The sequence below is a fragment of the Coregonus lavaretus genome, assembly GCF_964263955.1.
Source record: "Coregonus lavaretus genome assembly, contig: SUPER_35_unloc_5, whole genome shotgun sequence".
NCBI lineage: Eukaryota > Metazoa > Chordata > Actinopteri > Salmoniformes > Salmonidae > Coregonus > Coregonus lavaretus.
In genome coordinates, this window is record NW_028167177.1 from 1,160,381 (window position 1) to 1,175,393 (window position 15,013).

At 42.7% G+C, this 15,013-nt stretch overlaps 1 protein-coding gene across 1 annotated transcript; it reads right to left on the reverse strand.

Moving 5' to 3' along the window:
- Positions 1-6,116: 6,116 nt before the first annotated feature.
- On the reverse strand, positions 6,117-14,792 carry LOC311110429 (uncharacterized protein). The gene is made up of 6 exons (XM_084188976.1): positions 14,302-14,792; positions 13,785-13,915; positions 13,498-13,584; positions 11,537-11,701; positions 8,992-9,103; positions 6,117-7,283 (listed from the first exon to the last, which is right to left on the reverse strand). The coding sequence occupies exons 1-6, from the start codon at positions 14,552-14,554 to the stop codon at positions 6,340-6,342; spliced, it is 1,692 nt and encodes a 563-aa protein (XP_084045102.1). The 5' UTR covers positions 14,555-14,792; the 3' UTR covers positions 6,117-6,339.
- Between the last annotated feature and the right edge of the window lie 221 nt (positions 14,793-15,013).

Sequence of the window (15,013 nt, forward strand, 5' to 3'; positions counted from 1 at the left end):
CCATCTGCATGGTACAGTTGAAACCGGGATTAATCTGTGAAGAGCACACTTCTCCAGCGTGCCAGTGGCCATCAAAGGTGAGCATTTGCCCACTGAAGTCGGTTACGACGCCGAACTGCAGTCAGGTCAAGACCCTGGCGAGGACGAGGAGCACGCAGATGAGCTTCCCTGAGACGGTTTCTGTCAGTTTTTGCAGAAATTCTTTGGTTGTGCAAACCCACAGTTTCATCAGCTGTCTGGGTGGCTGGTCTCAGACGATCCCACAGGTGAAGAAGCCAGATGAGGAGGTGCTGGGCTGGCGTGGTTACACGTGGTCTGCGTTTGTAAGGCCGGTTAGATGTACTGCCAAATTCTCAAAAACGATGTTGGAGGTGGCTTATGGTAGTGAAATGAACATTAAATTCTCTGGCAACAGCTCTGGTGGACATTCCTGCAGTCAGCATGCCAATTACACGCTCCTTCAAAACTTGAGACATCTGTGGCATTGTGTTGTTTGACAAAACTGCACATTTTAGAGTGGCCTTTTATTGTCCCAAGCACAAGGTGCACCTGTGTAATAATCATGCTGTTTAATCAGCTTCTTGATATGCCACACTTGGTAGGTGGGTGGATTATCTTGGCAAAGGAGAAATTATCACTAACAGGGATGTAAACAGATTTTGGCACAACATTTGAGAGAAATAAGCTTTTTGTGCGTAGTGAACATTTATGGGATCTTTTATTTCAGCTCATGAAACACTTTATATGTTGCGTTTATATTTTTGTTCAATATATATGATTTTGTTCAACTGAAACTGGATACTTACATTCTGTTTTGGATTTGAATTTGTTTGTTTTTAAAACATAATTGAATTAAAAAATACAAGTATGTTTAAAAAAATACATTTGTTTGATTTCATTTATTTTATATTTTTTTGGTTGTTTGTATGAATATCCCCCCCACATCAGTTCAGTTTTTTTGGAATCCTGTTTCTATCCCACACAGTAGGTGGCCTACTAAATTAAGTGCTGGTCGTGCGTTCAGATTTCCATCACCTGAAGCATGCACACAATATGAAAATACATGTTGAGAGGCATGCATACTTGCTGAGGTCGTGCACGTGTTTACATGGTTTTGCGCATGCTTCAGGTGCTAGAAATCTGAAAGCACTACCAGCGCTTTGAGCAAAAATGGTGGGGGAAAAAATGTACCGTTTTTACATGCATGCCTGCAAAACCACAACACTAAACAATAAATTAATTGCACTATAACGGTGACAAACGATGCACACAAACTTTTAGGGCCTACATAAAGCTGTCCCAACAGCAGAGTCCCAACACCTTACCACTGCTACACCTGGCTATCAGCAGAGCCTTGTCTGGCAGCGAAACAGTTCATTCAGCCTCATTTACTGACTTTAAAAAAACATAGCTGATATGGCTAACATGCTTAAACAAATGTGGTTTCTATTGACAATTGAGATGTACAAACTATGGCATAAGGGGACGACAAGCGGATAAGAGGCAATCCGTAATTTCGATTAAGACATTAATGAGCGAGCTAGGACGGACGTAGTCAATTTAACTATTTGTTCAGCACGTTTGAAATGTACATCGATAGAATTCAGAACATGGGCCGTTCTTACTATATTCTCCCTGTACACCAAGTCAGAACTGTAGGATAAATAAAGGGGGAATATAAGCAGACAATGAAAGCTCTTACAATATTCGATTATTAAATTTCTCTAAAATTATGATGGGAAAAGGAACCAAATTATTAGGGTGAGGCACATGGGCTACTAACAGCTTACTACACAACATACACTTAGTATTACTTTCTTAGCTACATTATACATATCTCCCTGGCATATTACATCATTTATGCAGCAGCATACAAGACATTTTTGGACTCACCTTGTTGTGCTCACTTGAAAAGGAAGGTGGCGTAGCGGTGCAAATTTTGTCATCAAACTTTCTCATCAAAGTCTGGCATTCTCTGGATTTATGGTGCTTTCAAGACAACTGGGAACTGTGAAAAAAACAAGGTTGAATCATGATGACGTTACTGATCTTCAGGTCGTAGCTCTAGAAAGATCCCAGAGTTCCCGACTTGCAATTCTGAGTTGGATGACCGTTCAAAATGTATTTTCCCAGTTGGAGCTCGTTTTTTTTTCAGAGTTCCCAGTTATCTTGAACTCACTGAGGTCTGAGATTTCCCAGTTCAGAGTTTCCAGTTGTTTTGAGTGTGGCAGAAGTCATGCTGGATTGACGGCATGGCCAATGTTGAATGTTTATTATGGTGATTGCTTTGCAATGCTTGCAGTTAGCCACTGATTCCTTCCAAACCACTCATTGTTTGAATTTACGATTTCCAACTTGTTGTGTAATGTTTATGTTCAGAGGCCGATGAGCACTGATACGTTTTACCTATAATTTATCTTAATTATTTTGCTTCATATGACAAGGATTGAAAAGGATTTGCCAGCAGATTGTCGACTTGATTCATGATGATGACTGCTAGCTTGCTAGTATGATGTTGAAAGTATGATGTTGACATGATGAGTCCAATCACTCTACTGTAGATATAATGTAATTTGACGTCATTTTATCTGTGACCAATGACCTTGAGCCTTCTTGGATGGGCACTTCTAATGTAACTCTATGACGGCACCCAAGGGGCTTGAATTTTCACGCTCTACCCTTAGATTTTGCGGTGACGTAGTGTCCCCATGAGTGACAGAACACTGAGCCAATCATGGCACAACTAGAGAACATTACTAACCCCTACACTTCATATTATCCGCTGGCTGCCCCACCATCACAGAAAGCAAAAAAGAGAGTATGCAGCTTGATTAAATATATATATTTTTTTACATTGTTTGCAAACTTATATGTGACACGTATTAATGCCCAAATGTTTTTGCTAAACAGGTGGGGCACAAAACAGGTGGGGCTCTTCCTAATACTGAGTTGCACCCCCCCATTCTTGATACACACGGGAAACTGTTGAACGTGAAAACCCAGCAGCTTTGCAGTTCTTGACACAAACCAGTGCGCCTGGCACCTACTACCATACCCCGTTCAAATGCACTTAAATATTTTGTCTTGCCCGTTCACCCTCTGAATGGCACACATACACAATACATGTCTCAATTGTCTCAAGGCTTAAAAATCCTTCTTTAACCTGTTTCATTCCCTTCATCTATGCTTGAAGTGGATTTAACAAGTGACATCAATAAGGGATCATAGCTTTTACCTGGATTCACCTGGTCAGTCTGTCATGGAAAGAGCAGGTGTTCTTAATGTTTTGTACACTCAGTGTATGGGGGAGGTGTCGATGTATATGTTCAGAGCCAAATTCCTGTGAAGCTCAGAGCAGATCTCATGTCAAAGGTTGTTGAGGTGTTGTGGTTGCACGTTCACTTGCCACATCTAAAGCCTATTCTTTTGGGGTGCTGCTATCGACCACCAAGTGCTAGCAGTCTGTATCTGGATAATGTGTTTGAAATGCTTGATAGTGTATGTAATGTTAACAGAGAGGTCTATTTTCTGGGTGAACTGGGTCATCGAGTCCGCTCAAGAAGAAACTGCTCACTGTAAACAGTGCCTGTAATCTGGTTCAGGTTATTAATCAACCTACCAGGGTGTTTACAAACAGTACAGGAACTATATCATCCACATATATTAATCATATTTTTACTAACACTGCAGAACTGTGTTCTAAAGGTGTATCCACACCCATTGGATGTAGTGACCACATACAGTGGCTGTATCCAGAAAAGCCAAAGTTCCAAAAGCTGGGCCTAAAATAGTGTATAAACATTTTGTAGTGATTCCTATGTTGAAGATCTAAAGATTGGCTGGTCTGTTGTGTAATGTAATGTGTGTAATGAGGAGCATCCAGATGCTGCACTTCATGCATTTATGAAATTGCTTCTTCCAGTTATTGATAAGCATGCACCTATTAAGAAACTGACCTTTAGAACTGCTAAAGTGTCATGGATTGACAAGGAACTGAAAAACTGTATGGTTGTTAGAGATGAAGCAAAAAGAGTAGCTAATAAGTCTGGTTGCACATCTGATTGGCAAACTTACTGTAAATTGAGAAATGATGTGACTAAACTGAACAAAAAGAAGAAGAAACTTATGAAACTAAGATAAATTATATAAAATATGATGGAAAAAATACTAATTCAAGTCCTTTATTGAATCAGATGGCTCATTCGTCACAAAACTCTTTGATGTGACCATTTACTTAAATGACTACTTAATAATAATAAATAATATAATATGCCATTTAGCAGACGCTTTTATCCAAAGCGACTTACAGTCATGCGTGCATACATTTTTTGTGTATGGGTGGTCCCGGGGATCGAACCCACTACCTTGGCGTTACAAGCGCCGTGCTCTACCAGCTGAGCTACAGAGGACCACATTAGCACGCATGACTGTAAGTCACTTAATACTTAATACTTAATTGGCAAAGTGGACAAATGAAATGCCAACAACCATCTGTGAGCCATCACATGCATAATAAACCTAATTATGAAAGAAAAGCAATGTAAATGTAAATGTTGTAAAGTTAGCGTGTACAAATTATTGCTGGCAATGAATAATGAGGAACCACTGGAATTGACAACTTAGATGGAAAGCTACTGAGGATGGTAGAGGAATATGTTGCCGCTCCTATTTGTCATATCTTCAATCTGAGCTACCCAAGAATAGTAAAGCACTCTTTACTGGTTCTAACAGCTGACCAATCAGTCTACTGCTGGCTCTTAGCAAAATTTTGAATAAAACATTTTTTGACCAGGTACAATGTTATTTCTCTATGAACACATTAACAACAGACTTTCAGCATGACTATCGAGAAGGCCTCTCAACATGTACTGCACTGAAAACAACACATACCTCACATAACAATGACAATTTCTCTCAAACAGTGGCATATGGGCTTTTTAGGTGAGCAATGATTCCGCCCTTTGATAAGCAGTGCCCGCTTTTGTCAACGGCAGGGGTGCAAAATATTTTGCTTGTCTATTCCCAGCGCGCCTCTCCAAGTTGCTGTTGGAGAAACGCATCTCTGCAGCGCTCCACCAACGTTCAGTCAAAGAAATGATCTAACATAAATCATGTAGCAGATATAGGACATGGTAGAAAAAGTATGTTGCCTTTTCTGAAGCCTACAGGCTGGAGATAAAATGTATGACAATGTAATGAGACGGACACTTTTTACATCATGCAGGTTTCTCCGATCAACTAGCCTAACCTAAATGGCACTCAATTAAAATAAAAAAAATTGCTAACATGTTAACTAAGCAACATATCCTAAAAACAGGACAGGTCAAAGTAAAATTGACATTATGTAATGGACTATCACAACTGTTGTCCAGGAGTTTCACCCCATTGTCATGATCAGTATAAGTAAACATGAATTAAGGCATTATCATTTCCTCATTATAAACGCCAGCATCAAACAACAGGACAAGAACTCTCCTGAGTGGCGCAGTAGTCTAAGGCACTGCAGTGCTTGAGGCGCCACTACAGACCCGGGTTCGATCCCAGGCTGTGTCACAGCCGGCCATGACCGGGAGACATGAGGCGGCGCACAATTGCCCAGCGTCGTCCGGGTTAGGGGAGGGTTTGGCCGGCCTGGATTTCCTTGTCCCATCGCGCTCTAGCGACTCCTTGTGGCGGGCCGGGCACCTGCAAGCTGACTCATTCACCAGCTGGATAGTGTTTCCTCAGACACATTGGTGCAGCTGGCTTCCGTGTCAAGAAGCAGTACGGCTTGGCAGGGTCGTGTTTCGGTGGACGCATGGCTCTCGACCTTCACCTCTCCCGAGTCCGTAGGGGAGTTGCAGCGAAGGGACAAGACTGTAACTACCAATTGGGGAGAAAATGAGGTAAAAGTACTAAAGAAAAACAGGACACGGTTGTCCCTTTCATCAGTGAAGCATATTTGCATACACCAACCATCATCATATAATCTACTACAGGGGTAGGCAACTAGAATCAGCCGTGGGCTGATTTTTGTCAGGGGATGGAAAATAATTATAATTTCTACACTGCAAATTGACCAAAACTAAGCGCAAAGAGACTGTATTTGAAAAGAAAGAGAATGTCATACCTTGATTACATTGAGACACTTTTTATTCATTTGTGGGAATACTTTCAGCTGAATTCCTGGTGATTTTAGTCTTTTTTCTGACCAAAAACAAAAATCCCCCAAATCCTGTTGCTGACCCCTGATCTTCTCTGTCTCATCATACTCATTCTTTCTTCAGTTCACCTCATCCAGTTCCCTACTACGTCCAAAACCAACAGAATTAGTAATAACTAGTACTATATTACATGTCACTACACATTTTCTGTTGGTGTATCCTGAGGTAACTCCTCTCTGAGAACCTCTTCCCGCAGTTTGAACCTCTCTCCTGTGTGGACTTTCAGGTGCATCTTCATATGGTGCTGGCGGGAGAACCTCTTCTCACACTGGAGGCAGCTGTAGGGTTTCTCCCCTGTGTGGACCATCTTGTGCCTCTTCAGGTTGGACAAGTCTGAAAAACTGGCCTGGCACAGGTGGCAGTCGAATGGTTTCTCCCCTGTGTGCATCCTCTGATGGATCACCACCTGTTTGGGCAAACGGAAGGTTTTCCCACAGAATGAACACGGAAATCGTTTCTCTTTGGCGCCGCCACCTTTACTGATTCCGTCTCTACTACTGTCATTTGTCAATGGGCTTGTGTAGCCATTTAATGTTGAGGCACTGACATTGTCTGAGGTCTGGTTTAACCTTAGGAGAGTCTGAGGAGGATGAAGGCCAGGGAGTGTCTGTGTTGTCGCAGGGTCCATGTTCCAGTTGACAGATCCTATAGAAGGCAGGCTGAAGGCAGCACCTGTTAGGGGGTTAACCTGAGGCGCCATCAGTCTCTCTGAATCACAACTATAGGAGCAGGATGGAGCATCTCTAGCCGAGTCGGTGTCTGTTTTCTCCAGCCGCAAACCGACACCTACCCGTCCTCGCAGACAAAATCTACGCCTCGCCCTGGTCTCAGCCAGTCTGTTGTCACGGAGACTAAGTTCGGTTGTTGTTTTGTGTTCGACAGTCTGTTTCTGGTTGTGGTTAACAGTGTTGTTCTCCAGCCCAGAGTTGAAGATGCTGTCCCATCCACTGACCTCCACTATGTCACCTCTGTCCCTGGCCTGCTCAGTGATGTCATCCCCCGGGTCATTGGCTGCACCCGTCTGGGTCTGGGAATCCAAGATGGCCGCCCAGTCTCCTCTGTCATCCTCCAGCCAACCACCTGCAAGAAGAAAAAATAGATCTTAAAAACATGGCAGAGAAAACTCTACATATGAAGTTTGAGTCAATTACTTAGTCAAGTTCATACATTATAATGTGTGTGTTTTGGTTGTAAACATAAGTTGTACTGATTTAATTTTATGAATGGAGAAAATATAATAGCCAGGCGCATCACTATTCCCATTGAAGACCTATTACTCTATGTAGGCTATACAGTGAGGGAAAAAAGTATTTGACCCCCTCTCAATCAGAAAGATTTCTGGCTCCCAGGTGTATTTTCTACAGGTAACGAGTTGAGATTACTCTTAAAGGGAGTGCTCCTAATCTCAACTTGTTACCTGTATAAAAGACACCTGTCCACAGAAGCAATCAATCAGATTCCAAACACTCCACCATGGCCAAGACCACAGAGCTCTCCAAGGATGTCAGGGACAAGATTGTAGACCTACACAAGGCTGGAATGGGATACAAGACCATCGCCAAGCAGCTTGGTGAGAAGGTGACAACAGTTGGTGCGATTATTCGCAAATGGAAGAAACACAAAATAACTGTCAATTTCCCTTGGCCTGGGGCTCCATGCAAGATCTCACCTCGTGGAGTTGCAATGATCATGAGAACGGTGAGGAATCAGCCCAGAACTACACGGGAGGATCTTGTCAATGATCTCAAGGCAGCTGGGACCATAGTCACCAAGAAAACAATTAGTAACACACTACGCCGTGAAGGACTGAAATCCTGCAGCGCCCGCAAGGTCCCCCTGCTCAAGAAAGCACATATACAGGCCCGTCTGAAGTTTGCCAATGAACATCTGAATGATTCAGAGGAGAACTGGGTGAAAGTGTTGTGGTCAGATGAGACCAAAATGGAGCTCTTTGGCATCAACTCAACTCGCCGTGTTTGGAGGAGGAGGAATGCTGCCTATGACCCCAAGAACACATTTACATTTAAATGTTTGTCATTTAGCAGACGCTCTTATCCAGAGCGACTTACAGTTAGTGAGTGCATACATTTTTCATACTGGCCCCCCGTGCTTTGGGGATGTTTTTCTGCTAAGGGGACAGGACAACTTCACAGCATCAAAGGGACGATGGACGGGGCCATGTACCGTCAAATCTTGGGTGAGAACCTCCTTGCCTCAGCCAGGGCATTGAAAATGGGTCGTGGATGGGTATTCCAGCATGACAATGACCCAAAACACACGGCCAAGGCAACAAAGGAGTGGCTCAAGAAGGAGCACATTAAGGTCCTGGAGTGGCCTAGCCAGTCTCCAGACCTTAATCCCATAGAAAATCTGTGGAGGGAGCTAAAGGTTCGAGTTGCCAAACGTCAGCATCGAAACCTTAATGACTTGGAGAAGATCTGCAAAGAAGAGTGGGACAAAATCCCTGCTGAGATGTGTGCAAACCTGGTGGCCAACTACAAGAAACGTCTGACCTCTGCGATTGCCAACAAGGGTTTTGCCACCAAGTACTAAGTCATGTTTTGCAGAGGGGTCAAATACTTATTTCCCTCATTAAAATGCAAATCAATTTATAACATTTTTGACATGCGTTTTTCTGGATTTTGTTGTTGTTATTCTGTCTCTCACTGTTCAAATAAACCTACCATTTAAAATTATAGACTGATCATTTCTTTGTCAGTGGGCAAACGTACAAAATCAGCAGGGGATCAAATACTTTTTTCCCTCACTGTATGTATTTCTCCCTTACCTTGCTCCCTCGTCTTTAGTCCACTCAGCAGATCAATGCTCTCTGGTCCGTCTTCTATTGTCTCCTCTTTGACCAGCAGCATATCAGGCTTCCCATCCTCCATGTCTACTGACTGTAGGGGATACAGAGTGAGAGGATGTTGGATCAAGAAATCTGATATGAGCACCCTGCTATGGGGCATCTTCTTATTGGACAATGATTGATTGCTATGAGTTTATTTGATACTATGCAAACGTGCTAGTTGATTTGATTACTTGACACTCTTTATTGGTTTGATAATTCAAAGGAAATCAGTCAATTGAAATAAATTCATTCGGCCCTAATCTATGGATTTCACATGACTGGGAATACAGATATGCATCTGTTGGTCACAGATACCTTTTAAAAATGGTAGGGGCGTAGATCAGAAAGCCAGTCAGTATCTGGTGTGACCATTTGCCTCATGCAGCGTGACACATCTCCTTTGCATAGAGTTGATCAGGCTGTTGAGTGTGGCCTGTGGAATGTTGTCTTTAAAGGCCCACTCCTCTTTAAAGGCTGTGCGAAGTTGCTGGATATTGGCGGGAACTGGAACACGCTGTTTTATACGTCAATCGAGAGCATCCCAAACATGCTCTATGGGTGACATGTCTGGTGAGTATGCAGTCCATGGAAGAACTGGGACATTTTCAGCTTCCAGGAATTGTGTACAGATCCTTGTGACATGTGGCTGTGCATTATCATGTTGAAACATAAGGTGATGGCGGCGGATGAATGGCACCACAATGGGCCTCAGGATCTCATCACGGGATCTCTGTGCATTCAAATTGCCATCGATAAAATGCAATTGTCTTCGTTGTCTGTAGCTTAGGCCTGCCCATACTATAACCCCACCGCCACCATGGGGCACGCTGTTCACAATGATGACATCAGCAAACAGCTCGCCCACATGACGCCATACACATGGTCTGCAGTTGTGACGCCGGTTGGACATACTGCCAAATTCTCTAAAATGACGTTGGAGGAGGCTTATGGTGGAGAAATTAACATTCAATTCTCTGGCAACAGCTCTGGTGGACATTCCTGCAGTCAGCATGCCAACTGCACACTCCCTCAAAACTTTAGACATCTGTGGCATTGTGTTGTTTGACAATGCTGCACATTTTAGAGTGGCCTTTCATTGTCCCCAGCACAAGGTGCACCTGTGTAATGATCATGCTGTTTAATCAGCTTCTTGATATGCCACACCTGTCAGGCGGATGGATTATCTTGGCAAAGGAGAAATGCTCACTAACAGGGATGTAAACTAATTTGTGCACAACATTTGAGAGAAATAAGCTTTTTGTGCGTATAGAACATTTCTGGGATCTTTTAAGTCAGCTCATGAAACATGGGACAAACAATTTACATGTTGCTTTTATATTGTTCATTATAGATCTATATGCAACAGTAGGCTATATTTTGCGCTTTTGACAATGACTTTACATGAGGCCTAAGTCACATGATATGCCTAAATACTTATAACCTCTAGGCTAATAAATATTCACATTTTTCTTTCGATTATTCCATTAAACTACATCATGTTATGAGTTGGGCAATTGATCAATAAGCAATTGACAGCATCTAGGGCCTACGAGTTTGGTGATTAACGACAGACCTTTCAAACGTTTTATGCAACATAATCAGCAAGTGAGTTAATGCCTAGCCTACTGTGCCAAAAGTGATTTAGTTAGTTGTTGAACGGGTGTCAAGTGTGTTGATATGACGGTAATCAAAATTCGACTTAACAACCATACTGTATGATTCAGTACAACATCTCCCGAGTGGCGCAGTGGTCTAAGGCACTGCATCACAGTGCTAGCTGTGCCACTAGAGATCCTGGTTCGAATCCAGGCTCTGTCGTAGCCGGCCGCGACCGCAAGTTGTAGAAACATCTCAAGGATGATCAATGGAAACAGGATGCACCTGAGCTCAATTTCGAGTCTCATAGCAAAGTGTCTGAATACTTATGTAAATAAGGTATTTCTGGTTTTTAGTTTGAATAAATTAGCTAAAATTTCTAAAAACCTGTTTTCGCTTTGTCATTATGGAGTATTGTGTGTTGATTGATGAGGAATTTATTTATTTAATCCATTTTACAATAAGGCTGTAACGTAACAAAATGTGGAAAATACTTTCCAAATGCACTGTAGCAGCAAAGGGGGGACCAACTCCATATTAATGCCCATGATTTTGGAATGAGATGTCCACATACTTTTGGTCATGTAGTGTATCTGTTGACTAGGTGGGACTCTTATGACTAAAGAGGCTTCATGCATAGCTTTTATTTTTACCCATTAGAGTAGGAGTAAAATGTCTGTAGTCTCAGCACTTACGACCAATTTTCTACTCACAAGACATCTCAGAGTAAGAGTACTGATCTAGGAACCCCACGTGTCTGTATAGTCTTATCCATTATGATCTAAAAGGCTAAACTGATCCTAGATCAGCACTCCTACTCTGAGAGGCTTTGTGGATCCGGGCCCTGACCTAATACCATACAGACAGTAGTTCACAGTGGGCTCACCTCAGTGAGACTGTGTGTGGTCCTGTGCTGCTCAGCTGGTTCCTCTGTGGGTTCAGGAGGAGGTGTAGTCTGGTTGTCCTCCATGACCATGGTCCCCTCAGGGTTCTCCAGACCCTCCTCACACCCCTCCACCTTCACCAGCAGCACCTCTGGACCCTCCTTTTCCTGGAAGAGACAGGTGATACAGATTACACAGACATACACTCCCTCAGGTACGTACACACAGATAATAAACACACTTTCAACATGGAGTGTTTACCCATCCCCACTACATTTGAGTCCTATACTGTAGTTACAGAATTATGTAATTGTTGTTAAACTCATCATGGTGGACATAAATATGATGTTGTGGGTAAATATGAGTCACCTATGATAAGTCAAAAGTAATCATCAGACAAACCTGACTAAACTATTTTGACGTGTACAATAGGGGTTTGTTAGTGTGTGGGTATGTGTAGGTATATTTAGTAAGCGGTGTTGGGTGTATGCAGAATAGGGTGAGATCAGATGTGATGTATACTAAAGAGAATCTCAATGAAAGTCTTGGAATGAAAAGTACCATTTTGTGTTTATTAAAACATAAACAAGTTTAAATACTCTATATGAAAACACGTCTCAACTAGAAATCTGTATGAACTTGATAAACTGCATTCATTTTGTCATTAAAAAAAGTGTCTTGGGGATAAAATTAAGTAGTTGAATGGAAGTAATGAAATATGCATTTGAGAACATCATATAGCCTAAATAGTACAAATACAATATGTAACAGACTTTTTAGGCTTATAGATGCCTTATATATCACACAATGCCTGGATGCAATATTCTACCCAGGAATATTCAACACTGAAATCTGTTACTCTCGTTATTCCAAATACATCTGTGGATTTTTTCTGCTGACAACAATGAAAATGTTTATTTGTCTTTAATGGTTTGATCTAAACATCAGAAACTACTGAGTTGAATGGTTTTTTCTGCTGGTGTATCCTGAGGTAGCTCCATTCTGGGAACCTCTTGACGCAGTGTGTACAGGCGAACGGCCTCTCTCCCTTGTGGACCTTCAGGTGCATCTTCAGATGGTGCTGGTTGGAGAACCTCTTCTCACACTGGGGGCCACTGTAGGATTTCTCCCTTGTGTGGACCCTCTGGTGCCTCTTCAGGTTACCAGCCTGGGCAAAGTGCATGTGACACTGTATACAGCTGAATGGTTTCACCGCTGTGTGGAACCACTGGTGGAAGCACCTTCTGGAGGCAGCTGAAGCCTTTGTTACAAAATATGCAGAGGAACCATTTTTTTTTTTACTATCGCCCGATGTGGCTCCCCCTCCCTGAACCTGGGCTCTAGCCCTGTCATTTGAGTTCAATACCTGATCGAAAAGGACGCGGCCGTGTGAATCGAAATGCCCCATTGGCATGGACACTGGGTCGCGATCCCTGAACGCATGTAAAGGGGAGTGGGTCTCGACATTGGGATTTGTCTCTAAGCTTTCCATTAAATCTCTGTCCTGTGAGAGTCCGTCTCCTAGGTAACTATCTGTATTCCATGTGGAAGGAATGTCGCCCTCCACTTTCACAGTCACTACATCTATGACCAGACCCTCCCCTTTCTTATCTACGCACCCTTCAGAGTATACACTACTACTCTACCGGTTCCAGTCACCTATAGACAGATCTGTCTGTGTCTCTAAACCCAAGGGCATGTTGCCAGGGTCCATCTCTGTAGCTTAAGAACAAGACAGATCATCAACGCCAGTGTATAACGCATCACCATCTACACGGGATTGAACAGTCCTTTGGCTCTGGTGAAATACGGGTAAATACTCTGAGCCAGGAGCAGGAAGACAGCCTAGTGTACCCAGCCCCAGTCTCTCTGGGTCTGATCTGTGGTCAGATCCTGTGTGTAAAAGCCTGTGTGTTACAGTTAAAGTCTCTGACATTAGGATGGCGTGCGGCGTGACACTGACCTCCGAGATGCTGTGTCGTGGGTCCTCTTCTACAGTCCTCTCCTGCTTGACCAGGGACGATCCTCCAGGACTTTCAGCCTCTGCATCCTGACACAAGAAGAGGGGAGGTTATTACCGGTACATGAGTAGAATTGGATAACAATGTCATAAGGAAGTCTCACAAGCTCCCCTATGGCAGATAAATGAGGATGTACATGTAAGTAAGTGAATAGCTGAGGGGAGCCTTTCTGAAATAAACTAGCCACATATGATGTACTGTAATTTTGATGTAATACTATTACACTAACCTCTATCACGATAACGTACTGGGTTGAGGTTGCAGTCCCCTCATTAACAGTGATTGGTTGGTCATCTCTCCATGTATTGTGTCCTGCTGGCTTTACAAAGCTCCTGTGGCCTCCAGTGAGATGTCCTTCACCTGAGAGAATGATTGGGGATAAAGAGGTGGTTAGGTTAGGTACTGTCAAAGCTGAACGCTATATTGTACACTATTGACAGTTTTGACACTGTCTAGAATTGGCCAGGATGTAAGGTAACACTTTGCATAACTTCTTGATATACTATTTATAGATCGATTGATTCTATTCCATGCATCATATTGTTTTCAATGAATAAATAATAGTAAATGCAGTAAATCAAGAATCTGTTTAGAATATGATATTGTGTCTTTGTGCAATATAGTTACGTAATCAGGGGAATTATTGCATACTATCCAAAAACGGACCAAGACCCAATTCTGGTTAACACACCTAGTCACACATGTGCAGAGGGGAACGGGGCGATAGTCCCCGCTGAAAAATGTACCTCTTTCCATTCCTTTGTATCGGTCGAGGATCTTGACACTACTGGGACGACTGGCGAGGACGCGCTCCCGTGACACCTTCAGTTCCAGTAGCTGTAGTTTCCTCCGCAATGCCCTGTTTTCTTTCTGACTTTGAGTTATTTCCAAACGAAACACTGCATAGTCGTCGTCTACGAGTTTACAGACCTCTGCCACGGCTGTATTCGCTAGTACCTCCATAATGGAGGCTATTTGAGTGTGAAAAACCATGGCCATTGTTAGCTAACGTTAGCAGCTAGCAAGCTAGCGTTACCTAGATAACATCTATCAACCAAGTCCTGTCTCCAACGCGAAGTAAAGACTACCTGGCGTAAGTATGTGATGCTGAGCAGTTAAATTAGTAATATTTTGAGTTCCATTGTGTTAATAAATGTCTAAATAAAAACGCTAATGAGAAAATTGTTGTTAGTCATGTTTACGTCCGTACCTCTTTTGTTTTTAAATGGCGGTTGGCAACCAAAAAGGTGCATTACCGCCACCAACTGGACTGGAGTGAGAGTCCATTACACGTGATACAAAAAATGGGAAAAGGAAAGAAAATGGCCCAACCAACTAACCCTACATTTATAGAGCCCCACAGTGGAGGCAACGTTTTGTATAACTATCCCAAGATAGACGAGAACCTGCCGTTTCCAATTGGAGCAAATTAATAATAGTGGGCAGGACAAGCACAAG